The sequence below is a fragment of the Adiantum capillus-veneris genome, chromosome 12 (genome assembly GCF_014529385.1).
Source record: "Adiantum capillus-veneris isolate H3 chromosome 12, ASM1452938v2, whole genome shotgun sequence".
NCBI lineage: Eukaryota > Viridiplantae > Streptophyta > Polypodiopsida > Polypodiales > Pteridaceae > Adiantum > Adiantum capillus-veneris.
Window position 1 is genome coordinate 36,937,246 of NC_140942.1, and position 24,920 is coordinate 36,962,165.

The following is a 24,920-nucleotide window of genomic DNA, read 5'->3' on the forward strand; positions in this document are numbered from 1 at the left end:
GAAGGAAGTGCCCCGATAGTCCCAAAGTGCACTCACATACATCACTACCACATGTATGGTAGCAGTATAGGCTCATGTATTGATTACACTCTCTATTAGATGTTCCATTACTCTATACCTTTGCCCCAAAAACGTAGCAAACCACGCATGGATTAGACAAGCTTCTTTGAATCCTAAACAGAATGAGACAAAAATTACTTCCCTACATTAGGAGTTACAATGAAAGGTTATGCAGGATGAGAAGGATGATATGAATCTATTTCTGTTAGAGATTTAAATTTTAAGGAGCAATTAGTTGCTAACAATGAGGTCATTTCTACCAATTCCCTTGTGTAAATAGCTCTTGTTGCATTGCTAGATTTTTATCAAACTTTTGCCTTTGAGTAATGCTATGACTTTTGATAGTCTTGTCTCCGTATTGCTGCAAGGCCCAATCCAAAAAAATAGGGCTAACTAATACATTGTTGAATAGGCATTTGTGGCTAACTAATACATTGTTGAATAGGCTATTTAAAAGATCAATACTAATGTTCCTAGCTATAATGCTCCTTTGAGTAACAAGCTTGTAGTAGTAGTCTAATGATAAAGGTAAGAAGAAGTTGAAGTTCTAGCATCAAAAGACAAATGCTTAGACAATTACAAAGTGTCATACGCTTAAGTCTAAAGAGGATCGCAAGAAAGAAGCAAACATTGCATGTCTTGCAAAGGTTATGGATCATGTTTGGTACTTTGGGAGAGGTGCAACCAACCACGATACGTGTCATCATGATTTTTTCACTTCTCTTGAGAGTCCCACACAAGAATATTATCATATATATCAATAGTGCCTCTCCCCTAGTTAAGGGACTTGGTAAGATTGTGCTTACTAATACAAGTGGTAGTCTTCCACACTTGCTCATGCTTTATGTGGACCTCTGATCAATAAGAACTTTTTGTTTCTATCTATACTTGTGAGACGTCCTATGGTCAATTTTGTGCATGACAAAAATATTGTGCTTGATCTTAGTTTTGGTGATTCAATTGTGGCATCTAGCACTTGGTTGCGTGGTTTGTATGCTTACAAGAAATGCATGCAAGATTCAACAAGCACAATTTCACATTCTAAGGTTCTTTTGGATGCAAAACTTTTAGTATGCTTGTTTCAATCATCTAAAGTTTACCAATTTGCTACATTTGCAAAAATCTAACATGGTTGCTTCACAAAAACATCTCATTATTTCTCTTTTATTTGTGTAGCAAACACTTCTGCACAAAGTAATTAAACCATGCAGTCACCTTTACTTTGCCTACAGATCATATCGATCCTTGTCACTATTTAATCACAGTGAAAATGATGCAAAGAGTTTCCATTACTTCATTACAAAACTCTCATACAATTGGATCCTCAAACAACCATAAATGCTTGTTTTTTAATGAGAAACCAACTTGGGTACATCTCCTTATCATCAAGGCTGGGTTTTAAGTATGTGTTTTTGTACTAGCACTAATAAGATACCTTATGCATTACATTGTTTTTTTCAATACAAAATAATTGTTCTTCAAGATACGTGGCAATGAAATGGCACAATTCTTTCTCAAAGTACATTTCTCTTACCTAAAATCTGCGATAGATAGACAATTGTAGTAATCGATATGATGATATGAAAAAAGTGATGCAAAATATTTGCACTCTAAAGCATGCTTTGACATGTAATATAATTTTTTTCCTTTTCACCATAATGTTTATGTTTATGGGAATCAAAAAATAACATAAGCATTCATAGGCTGCATTTTCACGCATGAATCTAGAAATTAAAAATTGGTTTTTCTCCTTGTGAATTCATTGTCCAAAAAAAGTAATGATGCATCTTAGATCATAAAATTTAATTTTTCCTTGGCTCGAAAATTAAAGTTTTGTACTTGCATACCTTTCAGATGGTATTCAACCTTCTACGTAGATTTTTTTCTTGTTGGTAAAAATAAATAACATTGTTGCTTGATGCTTGCTGATTAAGACCTCCATTTAGTGCATTATTCTCAGATGATAGAAAAGAATTCCATGCTAAAAAGATTTTCCTTATTTACCCTTTGTATCATAGAACATGACATATGAAAGAGATCTCCAATGAGTTTCACAAAAAAGTATGATGAACTTTCTCATTAACACCCTAAAGAAAACACTTTTCCGTGTTCTGATTGGGTACAAGGCTAGTGTTAACATTAAACCAAAGGACTCAAACCATCTTGGGTCTTACAACAAGGCAACATAGAGGTTATCATCCATATAGACAAGCATTCATCATAGTAAGAAATGGCCCTTGCACCAACCATCATCACACAACTACCAAACAGAGTTAGATTATATCGGGGAAGATGGTGCAATCCACTCAATAGTGATATGAACTCTATGAATAAAATACTAACTATTGTGACTCTTTCATAACTTACAAAACAAACACAAACAATCTCTTGAAAGAAAGGCACAGACACTAAGGCTGGATACACACCATAAACCTCCTTGCCCATCCCATCAGGGGACGGGTGGGTGTGGTTTTCACCTTGAGCTGCCCAACAGTTTTTGTATATTTATGATTGGGGCCAAAGTTCATCAAAATCCACTTACCCTATTGGTTCAACGCTTGCTTTTTGGTGGTGGGGAGCTGGACTGTCCAATGTGATGTCCATTCGAAATTTGCGGAGCCTGTCGTTTTGGGCCGTGCAGTCGCCATACTGGCTTATGCACCCACTGCCCGTCTTTGGGCAGCCCATGTGTAAGCAGCCTCAAGGAAAACTATACATTGATAATTTGTGAGTGAATAATTGCCGTCTCAAAGCTCATTACCTAAAACAGTTACTGTGGCCTCCTACTTTTATTACTTAAAACATTACCTCAGCCAATAACATCTGCAAAAAGAATATCGCAGCCCTTACTCTCTCCCTACAGTAGCACCATAGTGGATGCTTCCATGACTCTATTATGCTCCATACTTGGGAGCTTTCCAAAGCTTAAAAGCTAATTCATGCAGAAACCTATCAGCAAGAATAGTGAGGTTGCAACCATTCTGCAAAAGAGAGAAAAAACAGATGAAATCCCAGCTATCTGTAATTATGCTTATGTACAGACCTCCCAACTTGAACCATTTATTGAAATCGAGGTCAAGCACACACATCCGATCGAAACAATAACACCAATTATGCCCTAACTCCAAACCCTTAAAAAACTGTAAAATTTGATTTATAAGCAAATAGTAAGACCTTGCAGAACTCTTCAAAACCAAGGGACATTACTGAATCTCGTCGAGTGACACCATCCATAACCCTAAACACTAAACCTTTAAAAACTGCAAAATTTGGTTTATGGGCAAATAGTATTACCTTGCAGAACTCTTCAAAACCAAGGGATGTGGCTAAATCTCGTCGAGTGACCCCATCCATCTGATGTACGACTAGCATTGGATGATGATCCCTAAAAGTCAACATAAAACACACTATCTCAGTGGAAAGGTTACTCAATTACCACACAACAAAATTCACCTCACTCACCTCACATCATCAATGGGCTTGCCATCTTTCATTTTGTATGTCTGTTGGGGACGAATTGACCTTATACTGGTCGGAAGGGAATGCCAATGGGCGCTTTGGAGCTCCCTGCCCTCTAAATTAGCTTGTGAAGCTGCCTCAGTTGCATAACTGAGGACCAATGCAAGATAAAGATGGTCATTTGCTTTGGTCGCTGGCTGCATTAAAGCTCTGACTTCACCGATGATGGCATCAATCCAATTGAGGTATTCTCTGCTAGCGCCATCGCTAGATCCACCGCTCACATGAAGCAAAACAAGTTCAAAATTATCGGAGTTTTCTGAAGTGCTCAAGCCGAGCAATTGAAGAAGTTCTGGTGCCACATTTGCAAATGTGGGCAGTTGTGGAGCGGCATCGCAAATTGATTGCTCTGTGAAACTTAACCCCACCTTACCATTGGTCACTGTAAAGCCAAGACTTTCTCCCAGTCTCGCTATAGTTTCTGAATTTGTAATTAGGGCTGCCTTCATCCCCATAAATCTGGAAAAAGAAGGTTTCTTTAACACTAGTTTGGTACCAAAACAGGACATATCAATCTTCGAATAGCTTTAAGGGTAGTAGAGTCTTCTCTTGCACACATCTACTGCAATATTCACTAACAGTACATGGCATTCAGTTCCAACATGATGTCCTTTGGCTAAAATTAAGGTGAAGAACTTCCAAAGAAAAACAGTTTACACAAAATAATATTTGGCGGGTCCAGGAAATGACATAGCAACATTCATGTATCATGAAAATCTACAATGCCGAGTATAGACCACGAAAAAAACAGATTCATGCTTTCTAGATTAAGCAACAAGAATTCTGTGCTATTGGAACCGTGAGAAATTACACAAACAGTATCAGAGCATTTTCATGTGAATAAAATAACCATAGAGTTGCTTAGGTTTCATGACACTTAGCTGTGTTAAAATCTTAGAAAGTTGTTTTTAAGGTTCCAGGAATACTTTGTCAACGCAGCCATGTATGCAACTTCCAAAATTCAAATAACTCTTAGTGCAACATGTGCGTTCAGATTGACGACTCTACAGACATATGCAACAACAGCTATTTAAATTCAGACACATATAAACCGCTCTATAAGCACTAGGTAGTTGAAAAAAATCCCCCCTTAGGATTGATGTGGTGAACATGAGTTGGTGATCATGTATGTGATTAGTCCACAGGGGAGTAAGCCCAAAACTTTGCGAAAAGCTTCGAACTTCTCAAGAGACAAAGCCTCTGTAAACGATCAGCAAAGTTTTTCTACATAGGCGCACAAGCCAAGTTGATCTCTCCTGTCGCGAGTCTCGAGCATAGAACAATGGGTTCCTCACAACTGCCAAAGCACTTTGATTGTTAGTGTAGATCGTGGTGGCAGACAGTTGTCCAACACCCAAGTCAATCCAAAGGCGTCTAAGCCAACCATAGCTATGAAAGTTGCCATGTAATCAGCCTCCCAACTAGAAGTCGCCATTGCAAGCTGCTTATTGCTTAACCAAGATATGCATGAGCTGCCGAGCATGAAACAAAAACCGCTAGTGGACACTTGTGTGTCATAGCAACTAGCCCTATTTGAGTTCGAAAAAGCATGTAAATCTGGCGGCAATGATTCCCTTTTTCGATAAAACAAACCAAGATCTATAGTGCCACTCACGTAGTGAAAGATTCGCTTAACTACCTTCCAGTGCATAGACCCTAGGCTATGCATAAATCTACTCACCTGTGAGAGTGCATATTGAACATTTGGCTTCGTGACTATGTGATGCATACATAGATGAGACAACTAACAGCCTGTTGATAGAGTGTGACATCAAAATAATCTCCAGTTAGGTTTCAACTTGATAAGCCACTTCGTACCAATGGCCATTCAAGCGAGTCACACAAAGACCATGTGCCATTGTTCACAATAACATCATACACAAATTGCACTGCAACCAACCAAAATTTTGAACTTTGTGCTTCTTCAAATGAGAGGCGCTTTCCCGTCGTACATACTAGACACAACCAAAACATAACAATTTCATGCACAAGAAGTTAGAGTTTCAGATTCGTGGCTCTAGCATCTCTAAGGAGCAGATTAGAGAGTGAAGACTGTTTTGCGACTGTGCTCGGCCGTACTTGAGGGAAATGTACTTTCTTGGTGGTGCATTCCATGGTGTTGTCCACCCGATAGGCTGGCATGAGGTGGGACTCCGGTTCCTAGGGTTCCTTGGGATCAGAATCTCTAGAGTTCTGTAGTTACGCTACTAAATGTGTGCAGTAGGTCACTTTTTAGTGAGTTTTCACATTTCACAGCAGTTTGTTGTCATTTATCCAAGTTGCGGTGTTTTAGCAGCAGGTAGGGAAAACTGGAGTTTCCCCTATATATGCAACACACACAACCTCCCCCCCCTCCTTTTTTAACTTTTGGTATATCATTAGTGAGCAAAGCTTTCAATGTTTGGGCCATATTCTCTCACTAGCGTTTTCTCTCTCTAGAGTTATGTTTGGTGTTTCTCTCTCCTCTCTCTAGTGTTTTTATGCACTAGATTCTCTCTCTCTCTCTCTCTCTCTCTCTCTCTCTCCAGTTTCCTTGTGATCTCTCTTCTCTCTCTAACCTGACACCCTACTCAACAAGTTTCCTTGTGTTTTGTGCACCCGTGCCTCGGTCCCGAGAGGTTTGCTCGCAGTTGTGCAGACGAGATCACCACCAAATTCACCCTTTTCCGTTGCACCTTTGACATGGTATCATAGCCATGACAAGCTCTCAAATCATATTTGTTATGAGACTGGCCACCCTCCTGTTGTATGTGGTTAACTACAATTGGGATAGTTCGAGCGTAATGGTTAATTATTGTGCTGCCTTTCTATTTTCACTAATGGTGAGTTAATGACTTGTAGATTGGAATTCTGGGAGTTCAAGAGATGCGTCGGCAATAAATAAACTCTCGTCCATTTTACATTTGCACATTGTTTTAGATCTTTTATCAATAAGCCACTATGGCTGCTTCGTAAATAGGATAGTGAGAACTCACCCTAAGCAATCAGTGATATGCTCCACTCATAAACTAAAGTGGCACTAAGTGTAAAAGAGGGGCCTCCAATTTTTGGCACTAATAAGTAATATCAAATAATAATTACCAAACTCCACAAGAGGTGCCGTTGAGTTTGGGACTGCAATTTTTAGGCCATTCTTGTGTGTTTCCCTTCCCCCTCTCGTAACCTATGTTTTGAACTATGGAGCTTCACTGTGTCATCTTCTTGTGTAAGAGTGTGTAAGATTTGTCTCCTATCTTTCCTTGTGTACTGTTATGGTAGGTGTGTGTAAATGTCAATATCAACTCCTCTCTCTCCCTCTCTTATGCTATGGTATGCTATGCGTGTACTCTCTTTTCCCTTCTCCATCTTAGCAAGTCAATGGTTATATTTCATGGCCAAGGGTGGGATGTTACGAGACTGGGCACCCTCCTATTATATGTGGTTAATTACAATTGGGATAGCTGGAGCGTAATGGTTAATTACTGGTTAATTGTGTATGATTGGAACTGTGAGAAATTACACAAACAACATCAGAGCATTTTCATGTGATTAAAATAACCATAAAGTTGCTTGGGTTTCATGACACTTAGCTGTGTTAAAATCTTAGAAAGTTGTTTTTAAGATTCCAGGAATTCTTTGTTAGCGCAGCCATGTGTGCAACTTCCAAAATTCAAATAAATCTTAATGCAACATGTGCATTCAGAGATTGACGACTCTACAGACATACGCAACAATAGCTATTTAAATTCAGCCACGTATAAACCACTCTATAAACACTAGGTAGTTGAAACAAATCCCCCCTTGGAGTGATGTGGTGAACATGAGTTGGTGATCATGTATGTGATTAGTCCACAGAGGAGTAAGCCCAAAACTTTGCGAAAAGCTTCGAACTTCTCAAGAGACAAAGCCTTCGTAAACGATCAGCAAAGTTTTTCTATATAGGCACATAAGCCAAGTTGATCTCTCCTGTCGCGAGTCTCTTCCTCACATAATGATAATATACCTCTCCTATAGAGAGTCATTCCCTGACATAATGATAATGTACCTCAATGTGCTTTGTGCGAGCATAGAACACTCGGTTCCTCGCAACTTCCAAAGCACTTTGATTGTCAGTGTAGATCGAGGTGGCAGATAGTTTTCCAGTACCAAGTCAATCCAAAGGCGTCTGAGCCAACCGTAGCTATGAAATCTACCCTGTACTTAGCCTCCCAACTAGAAGTCGCCACTCCAAGCTGCTTCTTGCTTAACCAAGATATGCATGAGCTGCCGAGCATGAAACAAAAACCACTAGTGGACACTTGTGTGTCATCGAAACTAGCCCTATTCGACTTCGAAAAAGCATGTAAATCTGGTGGCAATGATTCCCCCTTTGGATAAAACAAACCAAGATGTATAGTGCCACTAACGTAGTGAAAGATTCGCTTAACTGCCTTCCAATGCGTAGACCCTGGGCTATGCATAAATCTGCTCACCTGTGACATCCCATCTCCGTTGTTTTGAACCTCATCTCTCATACTCCACTCGGGAGTAACATCGCCAATCAATGAAACACATATTAAAACCAAAGTCAAACAGTCAAATCGGCAACAAGAAAGGTTTAAAATAGATACCATCCATTTCAAACAATACTTTCTCAAACAGAGTCCAAAAGTATCTAACTACAAAACAACTAGAAAATTCATTCAGGTTTTTGTTCGGACAACGAAACTTTGAAGAGATTGGCTTGTCCTTCTGCATCAAGGTAATGGTTCGGTTCCAAATGTGGAGAGTCGCGTCACTCTTGTCGTGCCAAGGCATGCCCAAGCAAACGTCACAATTGCCCAACTTCATAATGTGGAAATCGGCTTTTGCATGATAAGCTTTGGTAGTCACTGAAAGAGCACCAATGAGCGGTACCACGTTTTGGGTTTGCCCAGTGGCTAGCTTGGCTTCAATTTCTTCACCCTCTGCATCATAACCAAAGTGCATGTGCTTCAAGAATTCTGGATGGATGAAGTTCTTTGTAGCTCCAGGGTCAAAGAAAATAAGGGCTCTCAAGCCATTGACTTTGCTATATGCTCGACACAATTCATTTGTTTCAAGGCGTATGCCATAGATATCAAGGACTAGTCCAATAGCGGGTCTAGCTCTCTTAGTTGGAGGTGACGCTGGGGATCTTTTTGCCGTGGGAGCACAAGGTTTCTCTAAAGACGTCGAGGCTCGCTCAGGACATGTAGTGAATGTATGCCCTGTTTAAAAACATTCGAAACATCAGTCTTCTTCTAAAAGGGTTTCTCGTTGACCTTGTGTCAAACGAGGCCTTTGAGGTTTAATTTCACGAGACTCTCGAGAATTTGTTCGTTGTTGCCAAGAGTTTTGGTTGGTGGTCGGAGTTGGTTCTCTAGTAAACTCCAACTTTCCCTTCATCAGTTTGTAGCCAACCGCGGCATGTTCCATAAGTTCTTGCATGGTTGAGACTTGCTTGGATAAACAATATTCTTGCAACAATGATGGTAGTCCAATCGTGTATCGCTCGCACTGGTCCTCCAAGGAAATGAACATAAACAAGGACACCAGAAGGTAGACATCGAGAAACCTTTGGTTATAATCGTCCATGGTCTTTGTGGCAAGCATTTTCAAGTTGCCCCATTCTGCCAAGATCCGGACTTCAAAGAGAGAAGTCATATAACGACGTGCAAATATTGTCTTGAAAGCTTGCCAGGTCCTTGGAGCATGCAGTTGCCTCGCGATTGAACTCCACCATTGGATGGCATTATCTTTAAGAAGTCCCGCTGCTCGAGAAATCTTGGATTCTTTTGTATAGTTCCCCAAACCATAGAGCCGTCGTCCTTGAAATCTTTCGGTTGGTTAGGCGCATATCCCAGGTACGGATAATAAGGGTATCCATACAGGCTCCAACCATTGTAACGTGGTGGCGATGGTGGTGGGAGCAACGGCGTTGGCAAAGGCGGTTGCAGTAGATCAGGGTCAAATGGCTGGACCATATATATTCCTGAAGACTCCCTCGATTGGAATAGACGGCTGGGACGGTTGCCGGTTGGAAGCTCTTGTACTTTCTCAGAGCATCTCTTACTGCAACACACATAGATTCAAACGACGAATCCCACAAAAATTAGACAAACCCTCCCCACACGTCTGGCACAGGAGGTAACACGGGAGATTTGAATGGATCAACAGATCAAGAGTACGGGACACCTCGGCCTACACAGTATCAATTGATGGAGATGCAACATCAACAACAGGTTGATGATTGTGCAAAGCAGATGCTTCAGTTTGCAAAGGATCCCCAGTATGTCAAATTTTTTATCCGACACCCGATCGATGAAGTACATTCCCACTGGTAGAAAGCCATTGGTTCCCCAATAAAGGTAGCCCTCAAGAAACCTCCTGTCCCACGGATGTTTACTAAAGATGAACTTGAGGACAGTGTCAAAAGACGAGTCAACCAACTTTTGGGGGCAAAGAAGAACCAACCGAAGAAACGCAAAGGGAGCTGACTACCCTGGTTATTTGGGTCGAAAATCCGCTTTTGTGAATGCAAGAAAACAGAAGAAGCATGTACGCTTCGAAGGATTGTCCAGTTCGTGCTCATCTTCTTCTGACAGCTCGAACAGCTCATCCTCTTCTGACTCAAGTGATGAGGACAGAAAGGGCAAGAAACGACGAAAGAACCAGAGATTGGGAAAGAACAAGAAGAAGGCCAAGAAAAGCAAATACCGACACTTTTGTGGCAGTTATGATGAGGATTCATCCTCTTTTGAGAGTTCGAACTCTGATGACCTTACGTTTTACTCAAAAAGGAAGCACTTTTACAGAGCCAATCAATATGATTTTCTCGAAGATAAGGGTAAAAAGACCAAGGAATTCAAAGAGGGTGGATAGGCAGTAAAGTTTGAAACCTTTTCAGGGTTTCAAGATGCTCCTAAGGCTTTAGCCTTTATTCTCCATAGTCTATTCTCAAGACACACAAAATGAACTAATATTGGAACACACTACTCGTTGCTGGGGCATCGCACACCATCGCTAACCTCACCCCCTCCCCTCTTTCGCGCTTGTTGCCCTTCCCCCCGCGACCTGCTTACCAGCCTACTCCCGCTGCCCCAGCTTGCTCTCACCGCCTCACCTGCCCTCTCCCATCCCACGCTACCGTCGCCCTTGCTTTTATCCAATCCGCTGCCCAGCAATGTGCATGTGTTGCTGTCACGAGGACATGCCAACTGCTAACCTTAGTTGTTGGTTTCTTTCCGATGATTTTTATTTAATTTTTGAGACCCTCTTTTTGAAGTTGCAAATGGCCGGACATTGTATGGCCAGTGTGAAACGGTAGTCTCACCCGCAAACGGGAGGTTGGTCGGCATTGGAATTCGAGTAGTAAAAGGGTGTCTACGCTCAGTTCAAAGTCATCTAGGTCCCCTCGCCGCACTTAACAAGTTGGTGGATACTAGGAAATTAACTCAATAAAGGCACAGTACCAAGGTGGGGTCACCAAGAGAAAATCACCCGAGAACTGGGCTACATTGCATTTTTGGACGTAGTCTCAATGGTGAAAGATGGTTAGATGACCAGTGAGAGTCCAATGGAAGCATCTCCTAAAATTTAGGAAACTGCTATTTTGGGCCATGAAATCTGTTCATGTCATTAGCTCCAGATGACAAGAGAAACATTTTATTACTCTGCCACTAAATCAACTGAGCAACCGGTTGAGATATTTTTAGACCAGAAGGTACAAAACGGGAAAACCATGCATGAGTGCCACTTGGCACATTTTTGGGCATTTTCCACCTTGAGAGAGAGAGAGAAGCGTTGAAATAAACGTGGGGCTGCATTTTCAGCCGTATGGTGGATTGTTGCACGTACCAAAGCTATTGTGTACTTGCCTACCCCCTATGTACAGTGAAGTGCAAGAACTGAAGCCTTGCACAACATTCACGTGGGGCTGCATTTTCAGCCGTACGGTGGATTGTTGCAGGTACCAAAGCTATTGTGTGCTTGCCTACCCTCTATGTAGAGTGAAGTGCAAGAACTGAAGCCTTGCACAACATTCACTGCTCTCTCTCTCTCCCCCTCCGTGCAGTTATGTGATGCCCCACAAGAGGGCTCTTCATTTGACCTATGTACAGTTGTGTGGGTTTATGCGAGATTGCCGAAGCAAGAGCCTCTTGCACAGGTACTGGATTAGTAGCTAATCCCTCGCAAGTACAGGTGAATTCGGAGAGATTTCACGCGTGAAAATTCGTCCGATTCAAAGGGCAAGTAGCCCTATAGATGCGGGAGCTTGAGTACTTGCCACGGATGCGACCGGTTCGCGAAACGGAGCCCAAAACAGGGAAATACAGCCTGCTGTGTATTTTTGCAGGTTTAGGGTTTCGGCCCTAAACAGTCCCTAATAACCCCAGGAGGTCTGACGACGCGAGGGGACCGCTCTACGAATGATCTGGCGCATATTCAGGGCAGAAAACAGAGAATTCAGCGTGCTGCAAATTCTCACTAGGTTTTGCAAAGTGTCCGTATGCATCGGAAAAGTCACTTTTTGCGTGGGGATAGTGTCTGTGAAGCGTCCTAGAACGGTTATGCTGCTGAAATCGGGCCAGAACAGGTCATTTTCAGTCCGGATTCGCGGGCAGCTTGTAGGAAATCACAGGTTTTATTCCCTTTGTAAAGACAATAAAGAAATACCGAAAGGGGCACCAGTCTTTGGGGCCAACAGGTGTCGGTGTCTCCTTGGTAGCACTCTAGCTTCCAAGTTGTGGGTGTTTGAAGTATCAATTCCAGTTTTTTTTGCAAAGTTTGTCTGTGTCCTAAGTCTAAAGAAAAGTTTCGGGCGAAAGCCTACGTCTATTGCCCTACGGGCTGGTCTCATGCTTCCGTCGCGGGGACAGAATAACTTTTTCCTTAAGAAGTGAGCCTCCGTTGGTTTGGTGCAGACACAGAGTACAAGAACGCGCTATTACACTATGGCTAACAAAGGGAAGGGCATTATGGAAGAGGGTTCCTCTTCGAAGGACAGGCAAGAAATTCCTGTAGTGTTTGAGGTTAGCGAGAGTTCACGGTCATGTCTGTCTGTACCTCCTGCCGATGTAAATGCTCCTCTATTGCTGCAGGACTTTATGATTGGGCAACTTGAAGATGATGCCTTCGGGACTCGGTTAGTTGCCGCTGTGAACGTGTTTTCTCGACTGGTTGTAGAACCCAAGGTTTATGGAGTTTTTGCAAGCTCCACCAGTGTCACAGCAGCAAGGCAACTCACACAACCCGTGGAGCCGGAAAGGGAGCACTCGCATGTTGCCGGGTCAGGGGCTCCAAAACAGGTTCCTTCTGTCCATGAACAGGTGGTTAGGGCGCCTATTCTACAGGCTTTGCCAGTTCAGCCCGCCACCTTTCCAAGCCCGCATGTTGCTTTACAGGGACAGGGAACCCGTTTCCAGGCAATGCATCAGGTCTTTCCACCACCCACGGTACATCCTGGGTATTTTGGGGGTGGATCTATGTTCCAAAGTATGGGTGGTTATGCGCTTGGAAACCAGCATTATATGCCAGGAATAGTGTTTGGGGGTATGCAAGGCATGATGCCAAACCCCATGTATGGTAGCATCGGCATGCAGCAAGGCTTTCAAAGCAACCAGGGCCAGTTTGGGGTGCCACAAGGGTAATTTTGGCATGGCTGGTTTTTCTGGACAGCAGCCAGCTATGGCACCTATGCCGCAAAATGTCAATGGCCAAGACGAGCCGATGATGATCCCTATAGCAGTGCCCATCTTGCAGACAATTCTATATGACAATTTGGGATGTGGCAGCTGCTAACCTTAGTTGTTGGTTTCTTTCCGATGATTTTTATTTAATTTTTGAGACCCCCTTTTTGAAGTTGCAAATGGCCAGACATTGTATGGCCAGTGTGAAACAATAGTTTCACCTGCAAACAGGAGGTTGGTCGGCATTGGAATTCGAGTAGTAAAAGGGTGTCTAGGCTCAGTTCAAAGTCATCTAGGTCCCCTCGCCACACTTAACAAGTTGGTGGATACTAGGAAATTAACTCAATAAAGGCACAGTGCCAAGGTGGGGTCACCAAGAGAAAATCACTTGAGAACTCGGCTACATTGCATTTTTGGACGTAGTCTCAATGGTGAAAGATGGTCAAATGGCAAGTGAGAGTCCAATAAAAGCATCTCCTAAAATTTAGGGAATTGCTATTTTGGGCCATGAAATCTGTTCATAAGAGGAACATTTTATTACTCTGCCGCTAAGTTAATTGAGCAACCGGTTGAGATATTTTTAGACCTGAAGGTACAAAACGGGAAAACCATGCATGAGTGCCACTTGGCACATTTTGGGCATTTTCCACCTTGAGAGAGAGAGAGAAGCGTTGAAATAAACGTGGGGCTGCATTTTCAGCCGTATGGTGGATTGTTGCAGGTACCAAAGCTATTGTGTGCTTGCCTACCCTCTATGTACAGTGAAGTGCAAGAACTGAAGCCTTGCACAACATTCATTGCTCTCTCTCTCTCCCCCTCCGTGCAGTTATGTTATGCCCCACAAGAGGGCTCTTCATTTGACCTATGTACAGTTGTGTGGGTTCATGCACGATTGCCGAAGCAAGAGCCTCTTGCACAGGTACTGGATTAGCTAGTTGCTAATCCCCCGCAGGTACATGTGAATTTGGAGAGATTTCATGCGAGAAATCTTGTCCGATTCAAAGGGCAAGTAGTCCTACCAGTACTGGATTAGCTAGTTGCTAATCCCCCGCAGGTACAGGTGAGTTTGGAGAGATTTCACGCGAGAAATCTCGTCCGATTCAAAGGGCAAGTAGTCCTACCGGTGCGAGAGCTCGAGGACTTGCTACGGATGTGACCGGTTCGCGAAACGAAGCCCAAAACAGGGAAATACAGCCTGCTGTGTAATTTTGCAGGTTTAGGGTTTCGGTCCTAAACGGTCCCTAATACCCCCAGGAGGTCCGAGGACGCAAGGGGCTGGCGCATTTTCAGGGCAGAAAACAGAGACTTCAGTGTGCTGCAAATTCTGGCCAGGTTTTGCAAATTGTCCGTATGCATCGGGAAAATCACTTTTTGCGTCGGGATATTGTCTGTGAAGCGTCCTAGTACGGTCATGTTGCCGAAATCGGGCCAGAACAGGTCATTTTCAGCCCAGATTATGCGAAGCAGCTTGTAGGAAATCACAGGTTTTATTCCCTCTGTGAATACAATAAAGAAATACCGAAAGGGGCGCCAGTTTTTGGGGCCAATTGGTGTCGGCGTCTACTTGGTAGCGCTCTAGCTTCCAAGCCGTGTGTGTTTGAAGTATCAATTCCCGTTACAGGTTTTTATTTGCAAAGTTTCTTTGTGTCCTAAAGTCTAAAATAAAGTTTCGGGTGAAAGCCTACGTTTACCGCCCTATGGGCCGGTTCAGTTGCCTCTCCATCCTGCCTTCGCTTCACACACTCACTCCCCCTACCTGCCACATTCCCCCCCTTTACTGTAGGCTGTTTGCAGCCTATTGGCGAAAGAATTGACACATTCGCCCCCTCTTCAACAGTAGCAGTGTCACGTGACACATTGAACCCTATGTGTCCGTGGACAAGCTACAGCATGACCAAGGTTTAGTTCAATCAAGTCAATCTAGAATAGGAAGTGATCTGGCACTTTTGTGAGTCTGTTCGCAGACCGTGCATGACTAGACACTTAGTTTAGATGCATATCCTCCGGTTGCACACAGCATGATCATCAGCATTCCCATCAGAATACATCAGGGGAATTTTCCAGTACATTAAACCTATTTTCCCTTTTTTTGACATTTTTCACTTATTTATTAAGTGACTTTTGTTGGAAACTGAGTAGGGAAAATTCCATAAGTTTGTAAAAATAGAAACCTAGCGCTAGCACTTTCTTGCAGAAGAGGCAGCAGGAGCACCTTGCTCAACAGGCAACTTCTCAGCAGGACCCCCAACAGCATGGTCTGGCGTTTTTGCAACAGCATCAAAGCTAGCGTTTTTGCAAGATAGATCAGCCTTGGTGTTTTTGCATTGCAGAGCAGCTTCGGCATTAGCAGACACAGCATAACCACTTGACGACAGCAGATTAGCCCTAGCGTTAGTGGATTTTCCCCAGCAGCAGAATTCAGCCCTAGCGTTTTTGGATCAGCCTGGACCTCAACGTTTTTGCAATTCTGTCGCGGCAAGGCAACAAGAGGACCAGCGTTTTCAGTTTTCAGCAGTTAGCACCCACAGTAGAAGTCCCGAACCTCGCAGATCTCACCTTCCCGCAGTAGATCCTCGCCGCATCATCGTCATCGACATCGTCACCGACATAAGAGTCAGAATTCAGCAAATAAAGATTTGCAGATTTCAGCCCTTAGAGTTTTCAGATTTCAGCCATCTCCTCGTCGTCCTCATCGTCGTCGATATCGTCGGCAAGTCCAAGCATTGTAGAGATTTGTGCAATCATAAGTAGACCGCTCTCGCCATAGAGAGTGGGGCCTTCGGAGGAGGGTTTTACGTCGTCTCTGGTGTCGTATTCTCTTCTCTCTATCTCTCGGTCTCATGCACCTTCACGCACAGTGTCCATTCATTTTGTTTATGTCCATTGCACTCTCTCATTAAAGAACGGAAGGCTCTTCCTTCCCTAAGTAAAAGGAACCATGAGCACACTTCGGAGCACTCATCTTGAGCAAAGTTCAACATTCATTCCGCTGCACCTAACATTGGTATCAAAGCTTTGGCAGTGGTCTGTATCACTCAAGGAAAGAACCACAAGAACCACATAATTTTTTTTGCTTGTTGCGGTCGCACGTAACCCAAGTTCTCTTGGGCGTGTCGATTCCTAATCGTGTTTTTGAAGAGTGACAGGAATCCCAAGAAAGAAGCGCTTGTCCAGCCTCCCCTTGTGTCTCTTTTCACTCATTGAGAGCGGACCGTGCACTTAGCGACCGGCCAATCGACATGCGGTGGGAAAGAGCAACCTTGGTGTGAGCGCAAGGCCGCCAAGGGGTGCACCCTCGGAAAAGAGCAGAACTCGGGTGAAGAGAAGATCCTTCTCTAACACAGATTGCAAGCGAAAGAAGAACCTCAAGAACCTCGAGAATCTCAAGACCCTCAAGAACCTCAAGACCCGCAAGAACCTCAAGAACTCAAGAACCTCAAGAACCAAGAACCCCAAGAACCCAAGTTCCTCGTGAACTTAAGAACCCAAGAACCCCAGACCCACAAGAACCCAAGTTCCTCGTGAACTTAAGGACCCAAGACCACAAGAACCCACGACTTCAGTGGATGGTCATCACTCAAAGCGGAATGGATACTTTGCTTGGAGGTGATGAGCATGAAAGAGGCGACGAAGAATTTTCCCCACCAGGAGGTTTTTCCGATCCTCCCACTTCCCCATCTATACCAAGAATTGCACCAGATCCTGTGGAGGCGTTGGAGCAGATGATGATGGACAGTAAGCTAGAAAGCGACGAAAGAATAGCAACCATAGACCGTAAATACGAAGAACGAATGGCAGCCATAGCACGTGAACGCGAAGAAAGATTGGCAGCCATCGAGCGTAAGTACGAGCAAGCACGCTTGGAAGACAAAGCAAGAAAAGAGAAGAGCAACCAACACATGAAAGGGTTCCTGCGACTCTTTTCAATTGTGCACGCGCAGTTTGAACAGAATCAGGAACAGGAGACTCTCTCAGTCCCTTCTTCTTTAAAGCATGACACACATGATTTGCATGATTATGATAAGCATGATGCATTGCATGATAATGATGAGCATGATGATTTGGATGATAAGGAAAAGCATGATGATTTGCATGAACAAGATGTGATTTCTCACAAGCATGATGATTTGCATAAAGATGATGTGATTGTTCACAAGGATGATGTGTTAGTTGATACTTTCTCTAGTGAAGCTAACCTCATTGCAGATTCGATCAATCACGAAGAACCGATCTTAGCTCTCGAGTCAAGGTCCACAGAACCCCCACAGGAAGATTCGATAGATCCCGCAGAAGTGATCTTGGCTCTCGAGCCTCGGTCCAACGAACTCTCACAAGAAGTACTATGTGTTCGAATGATAGTCAGCACGCATTGTACGAGTGTTTCATTCGTGATCGTTTCCTGTATTTTAGTCAACATCTTTATGTGATCCCTTTTCTTAGGCATGACATATTGTACGTTGAGCACGTTTCACTCATGGATGAGCACGGATGTATGCGGATTTTTCATGAAAAGCTGAAATGTTTGCATTCCATGTCTCTCTTCCTTGGCACGACACAGTCATAGCAAGAGCACAAGCAAGTATGAGCACCAAGCATGGGCATTTCCATTGTGAATTGCCACAGTTGATTAATTTAGATCACGAAGTCAAGATTCGATCTCATTGTTTGCGTGTGATTGATGAACGGTTTGGCACTCCATCTCTTTGTTCATCTCCATTGCATGCACAGTCTTATAGGAAGACGAGATTTTTTCCACTCACTTTACATGGAATAGGTATGTTCATGTTTTTGTGTTGGAAGTGGTTTCAGGAATTTTCAGCCATGGAGATTCTTGAAGAAGAAAGAAGCATGACTCTAGACAAAGTTGCAGCATTGAAGGAGCCACAAAAGACTTTGTGTCGCTTTCGGCGCGGCCCAAAGAAGCAAGCTTTGCAGACCTTTATGAAGTTCAAGTATCGCACGACCCACACATGAGAGTGGGCCGGCGAAGAGTCCTTTCCAGGATTCCAGATGTTATTGGCGATCTCCCTCGACGCAATACAGTTCGGTACCAGTACCTCACTTTGAAAAGGAGGGGATGTCACGTGACACATCCAACCCTATGTGTCCGTAGACAAGTTGCAGCATGACTAGGGTTCAGTCCAGCCAAGTCAATCTAGAATAGGAAGTGATCTGGCACTTTTGTGAGTCTGTTCGGAGACCGTGCATGACCAGACACTTAGATTAGATGCATATCCTCCGGCTGCACACAGCATGATCATTAGCATTCCCATCAGAATCCATCAGGGGAATTTTCCAGTGCATTAAACCTATTTTTCCTATTTTTTGACATTTTTCACTTATTTATTAAGTGACTTTTGTTGGAAACTGAGTAGGGCAAATTCCATAAGTTTGTATAAATAGAAACCTAGCGCTAGCACTTTCTGGCAGAAGAGGCAGCAGGAGCACCTTGCTCAACGGGCAACTTCTCAGCAGGAACCCCAACAGCATGGCCTAGCGTTTTTGCAACAGCATCAAAGCTAGCGTTTTTGCAAGATAGATCAGCCTTGGCGTTTTTGCATTGCAGAGCAGCTTCAGCATTAGCAGACACAGCAGAACCACTTAACGACAGCAGATTAGCCCTAGCGTTAGTGGATTTTCCCCAGCAGCAGAATTTAGCCCTAGCGTTTTTGGATCAGCCTGGACCTCAGCGTTTTTGCAGTTCTGTCACGGCAAGGCAACAAGAAGACCAGAGTTTTCAGTTTTCAGCAATTAGCACCCGCAGTAGAAGTCCCGAACCTCGCAAATCTCACCTTCCCGTAGCAGATCCTCGCCGCATCGTCGTCACCGACATAAGAGTCAGAATTCAGTAGATAAAGATTTGCAGATTTCAGCCCTTAGAGCTTTCAGATTTCAGCCGTCTCGTCGTCGTCCTCATCGTCGTCGACATCGTCGGCAAGTCCAAGCATTGTAGAGATTTGTGCAATCATAAGTAGACTGCTCTTGCCATAGAGAGTGGGGCTTCGAAGGAGGGTTTTACGTCTCTGGTGTTGTCATTCTCTTCTCTCTCTATCTCTCGGTCTCATGCACCTTCACGCACAATGTCCATTCACTTTGTTTGTGTGGATTGCACTCTCTCATTAAAGAACGGAAGGCTCTTCCTTCCCTAAGTAAAAGGAACCTTGAGCACATTTGGAGCACTCATCTTGAGCAAAGTTCAACATTCATTCCGCTACACCTAACAAGCAGACACAGAATGGCGGCCCCTGCTCCACCATAGAGAGACTCCTCTGAAGCCCCCTCGCGCCACCCCGCGGAGCCGACCCTTCGACTTGCTCTTTCGCCAAAAGAGCAAGCGAGCTTGATGGCCGAGGTGGAACGCTTGCAAGCCACCTCAGTTATCTCCAAGATTATTGGCACTCAACCTAGCTGAGGCGAGGTTCCGAATTTACTTCAGGCTCGACTCTTCTCCGGTGTGGGCAAGATCACCGATGTCCAAATCCTCGGGAGAGGGTATTATCAGATAGAGTTCGAGTCGCCATAGATGATGGCCAAGGTGATATCGATGAGCCCGCACGGTATCTGAGCATCTCGAGCTTACTTCAGACGACGGCATCATTATTTCGACTTGCCCATTTCGGTCAGTGTCCAAGGCCTGAGGAGAGAGTGCCTCCCTCTACTTCCTAGGATTGGTTCCATGTTTCGGAAAGTTATGGAGTCACCGCACACTGTAGCTTCAGTTGTGGCCAAGGCCGCAGGTTTACCTATTGTGCGGGTTCTTGTTTGAGACACTCCCTCCAGGAGGTGATATTGTTGCCCCGGGTAAGTGGCGATTGGATCAGAGAGTGTGGAGTATTCGGGGCTCCCGAACCAATGCTTCATTTGCAAGCAGATGGACCACTTAGCAAAGGCATGTCCTCACAGGAGACCTCGACCCACAGCATATCCGCAGTCTCCCAAGGCTGAGCATGCCTAGCAGACAAGTACCCACGACACACAGGCTGGTACCTCGACAGAGGCCAGCGATCAGACAACTAACGGTTGGCAGCAGGTGCCTGGCCGCCGTTGACAAGGACGGGCTCGCCACACTGCTTCCCCTGGTGGCCGACCTCCTACAGCTCAGCAGAATTGGGTTTCGATAGGGAACCATTTTGACCCCCTCCAGCAGGAGCCCCTTGAGGAGGCCCCCTCCGCCTCACCCCCCCTCCACCTTCAGACACCTCCGTTCCACCCCCCCCTCCTCAACCTCACCTCCACCTCCCGCTCCTCTCTCCCAGGAGCATGCCAGAAGCCAAAAGGAAGCAAGAGATTTGGCTGAAAAGATTTGTCATAGATAGAGCATGCCAAAACCTGTGTTATTTGTCAGAAGCTTCGTCGGTCAGAATCTACAGATAGAATGTTTGATCATCCTATATTACCTCTGAAACCTTTTCAGAAGTGGAGAATGGACTTTGTGGGACTTGTAAATCCCACTACTAGTAAAGGATGCAAGTACATTCTGGTTGCTACAGCTCAGAGTGTAGCTAGATTTCTCTATCATAACATCACGACTAGGTTTGGATGTCCTACGGAGTTGGTGAGTGATAGAGGAAGCTATTTTCTCAATGAGGTGATTGCTGAGTTAATAAAAACTCTATATGATTATGCACAAAAAATCCACAGCTTATCATGCCCAAGCTAATGGACAGGTTGAAATCACAAATAAGACCTTGGTGAGGATACTAAAGAAAATTGTTCAAGATAACAAGAAAGATTGGGATCAGAAGCTTATTCAGCATTATGGTCTTTTAGGACAGCTTTCAAGGTCACCACATGTATGACTCCATTCAAATTGGTTTATGGTTTGGAAGTTGTGGTTTGTATGGAATTTGTGGTTCCAAGCCTTAGAGTTAGTGCAGAGAAAATGAGTCTCAAGTTGTCAGTCAGATACAAGAGCATATATTTGATGCAGCTAGAAGAGGACAGGTTGATTAGCTCCTATATATCTGAAGTGATTCAGAGGAGGAAAGCTTGGTGAGCATGAATGTTAAGTTTAAAGTTTTTCAGGTTGGAGACTGGGTAATGTTATATAACTCCAGATTAGGGCCACATGTAGGCAAGTTGACTTTGAGATATATTGGTCCCTATAACATTGTCCAAGATTTGGAACAAGGAATGTTCGTAGTTGCTGATGTTTTTGGCACCAAAATTGAGAAACGTATTAATGGTTTCAGGTTGTAAAAATTTCAAGGGAAACCACCTCATTTAGAATGGCCCTTAGCAGGGTTGATTCAACCAGAACAGTTTGCCGAAAGCAGAATTGGTAGAAGGTTTGGAGCTCATCAATCTTTTCAGAAGTATATGATCAACAATAGTGTTGGATCTAATTGTGCAATACAAAAGAGTTCAATAGCATGTCAAAGGAACCAGAGTTTAGAGCTGACAAGTCGGTTTTTTGGAGTACCCGAAGTCGGATTTTTGCAGATCGGATTTAGGTGGGTCGGATTTTTCAATGAGGAAAATTTGAAAATAAACTTTGAAGTGTGGATTGATTCCTTATTAAGTGAAATCATCGCGCAACGGGTACTAGTAGTGGAGAGTGCAAATCGAGGTTCGCTAATTGAAGGTGTGAGCCATCACCTCTGTCGCACTCAACCTTCCCTTATGTTGTCACCCGATTTTTTCAAGTACACACCCGCTATACACTTACCTTCAGCCATGGTGAGAGGAAAGCCAAGCAGTGCTATACAGCCGGAGTTAGAGAATGATGAACCGCCAAGACGACTGCAATGCAAGGGACAAGTGGTGAGCGCCGACGTCAGTAGCCTATAGAAAGAAGAAGCCTCGGGTGAAGAAGATGCTGTTGTAGAAACTCCCCTCAGTACAGCAAAGCTTCAACAATCTCTCATGGATCATTCATAGATTTCAAGGTATCCCTAGATATCAAGACAGAGGCTAATGTAATGTGGTTACAAAGCATTGGATTGCACGCATTTGCATCTTTGCCATGGGATGAATGGAGGAACAATTATTATGCAAAGTCACAGCTGGACATTCTCAAAAAGACCAAGGGTATGATCTCAAGCACATTATCTTTTGCCCCTGAATTAGTAGCACAGGTGTTTAAACTGCCATTAAAAGGTATCATTACAATTCCTAAATGTTTTGAAGCCTTGTTGAAGGAAGAGTTTAGTCCTACTGAGGGTGGTAGGAAATACTATATGCTAAAGAATGTGAACTATGTGAGAAGAGAGCAGTTAAAGTGGTATTTGGAGAGATTGTGCTTCCTGGTAAAGTTTGACTATATGTCAAAGGAGAACTATGGTCCATTGTGTTTTGCAGAGCAAGGAGGTAAGGAGAATTGGGCTACCTTCATGGATTCAACCATTTCTGAGTTCTGCACGGCTTGCAATGCCTCCTCCTCTGAATATCCAGCCTATACCAGAAATCTAAAAGATGACGTCTTTTCTTGATCCTCCTGCATACCTGATGGCAGCTCCACTTTTTGACTTGAAGTCTTATCGATCTTTAACACTATTGTTATGCCCAACAAATTTGTGCATGCCTGCTCATCTGCATCCTTATTTTCACTTTGTGAGGATAACTAAACAAAGCTGCTAAGTATGCAGATAACCTGCTACAATTCTAAGCTTTCCTCTTATCTTACATAGATACAAACCTCAGCAGAGATCTTGTCATACAACCAATTAGCCCAATTCTCCTTATCTCCCTGCTTTGCAAAACACAATGGACCATAGTTCTCCTTTGACATATAGTCAAGCTTTATCAGGAAGCACAATCTCTCCAAATACCACTTTAATTGCTCTCTTATCACATACTTCACATTCTTTAGCATATAGTATTTCCTACCACCCTCAGTAGGACCAAACTCTTTCTTCAACAAGGCTTCAAAACATTTAGGAATTGTAATGATACCTTCTAATGGTAGTTTAAACACCTGTGTTACGAATTCAGGGGTGAAAGATAATGTGCTTGAGATCATACCCTTGGTCTTTCTGAGAATGTCCAGCTGTGACTTTGCATAATAATTGTTCCTTCATTCATCCCATGGCAAAGATGCAAATGCCTGCAATCCAATGCTTTGTGACCACACCACATTAGCCTCTGTCTTGATATCTAGGGATACCTTGAAATATATGAATGGATCCAGAAGGGATTGTTGAAGCTTTGCTGTGCTGAGGGGAGTTTCTACAGTAGCATCTTCTTCACCCGAGGCTTCTTCTTCCTCTGGGCTACTGACGTCGATGCTCACCACCTGTTCCTTGCGCCGCAGTCGTCTTGGTGGTTCATCATTCTCTAACTCCGGCTGCATAGCACTGCTCGGCTTCCCTCTCACCATGGCTAAAGGTAAGTGTATAGCGGGTGTGTACTTGAAAAAATCGGGTGACAACATAAGGAAAGGTTGAGCGCAACAGAGGTGATGGCTCACACCTTCGATTAGCGCACCTCGATTTGCACTCTCCACTACTAGTACCCGCTGTGCGATGATTTCACTTAATGGGAATCAACCCACACTTCGAAGTTTATTTTTAAATTTCCCTCATTAAAAAATCCGACCCACCAAAATTCGATCTGCGATAACCCGACTTCAGGTACTTCAAAAAACTGGCTTGTTAGCTCTGAACTCTGGTTCCTCTGACCTGCTATTGAACTCTTTTGTATTGCACAATAGATCCAACACTATTGTTGATCATTTTCTTCTGAAAAGGTTGATGAGCTCCAAACCTTCTACCAATACTGCTTTCTGCAAACTGTTCTGGTTGAATGAACCCTGCTAAGGGCCATTCAAATGAGGTGGTTTCCCTTGAAAATTTTTCAACCTAAATCCATTAACAGGTTTCTTAACTCTGGTGCCAAAAACATCAGCAACTATGAACGTACCCTGTCCCAAATCTTGGACAATCTTATAGCGACCAATATATCTCAAAGTCAACTTGCCTAGATGTGGCCCTAATCTGGAGTTATACAACATTACCCGGTCTCCAACCTGAAAAACTTTAAACTTAACATTCATGCTCACCCAAGCTTTCCTCCTTCTCTGAATCACTTCACATATATGGGAGCTAATCAACCTATCCTCTTCTAGCTGCATCAAATATATGCTCCTGTACCTAATTGACAACTTGAGACTCATTTTCTTTGCACTAACTCTAAGGCTTGGAACCACAAATTCCATAGGAACCACAGCTTCCAGACCATAAACCAGTTTGAATGGAGTCATACCTATGGTGACCTTGAAAGCTGTTCTAAAAGACCATAATGTTGAATCAAGCTTCTGATCCCCCTCTTTTTCGTTGTCTTGAACAATTTTCTTTAGTATCCTCAGTGCTCACCAAGGTCTTATTTGTGCTTTCAACCTGTCCATTAGCTTGGGGATGATAAGCTGTGGATTTTTTGTGCATAATCATATAGACTTTTTGTTAACTCAACAATCACCTCATTGAGAAAATGGCTTCCTCTATCAATCACCAACTCAACAGGAAATCTAGCTACACTCTGAGCTTTATTATCTTTGAGAGCTACAGCTTCAACCCACTTAGTACAATAATCTGTAGCAACCAGAATGTACTTGCATCCTTTAATAGTAGTGGGCTTTACAGGTCCCACAAAGTCCATTCCCCACTTCTAAGAAGGTTCTAGAGGTAATATAGGATGATCAGACATTCTATCTGTAGAATCTGGCTGACTAAGCTT

The 24,920-nt window shown here is 43.6% G+C and overlaps 1 protein-coding gene across 3 annotated transcripts in view; it reads right to left on the reverse strand.

The window, feature by feature from the left end:
• Positions 1-2,317: 2,317 nt before the first annotated feature.
• LOC147445584 (uncharacterized) overlaps positions 2,318-24,920 on the reverse strand; it is a 46,455-nt gene continuing 23,852 nt past the window's right edge. For 2 of the 3 annotated variants that reach the window (XM_086525049.1, XM_086525048.1), the window contains exons 4-6: positions 3,523-4,038; positions 3,355-3,445; positions 2,318-3,041 (exon numbers count right to left, since the gene is read on the reverse strand). In XM_086525049.1, coding sequence (XP_086381175.1) covers positions 2,955-3,041; positions 3,355-3,445; positions 3,523-4,038 — 694 coding nt within the window. In that variant the 3' untranslated portion in view covers positions 2,318-2,954. The remainder of the gene's footprint in view (positions 3,042-3,354; positions 3,446-3,522; positions 4,039-24,920) is intronic. The other variant, XR_015189792.1, reaches the window with a different exon arrangement.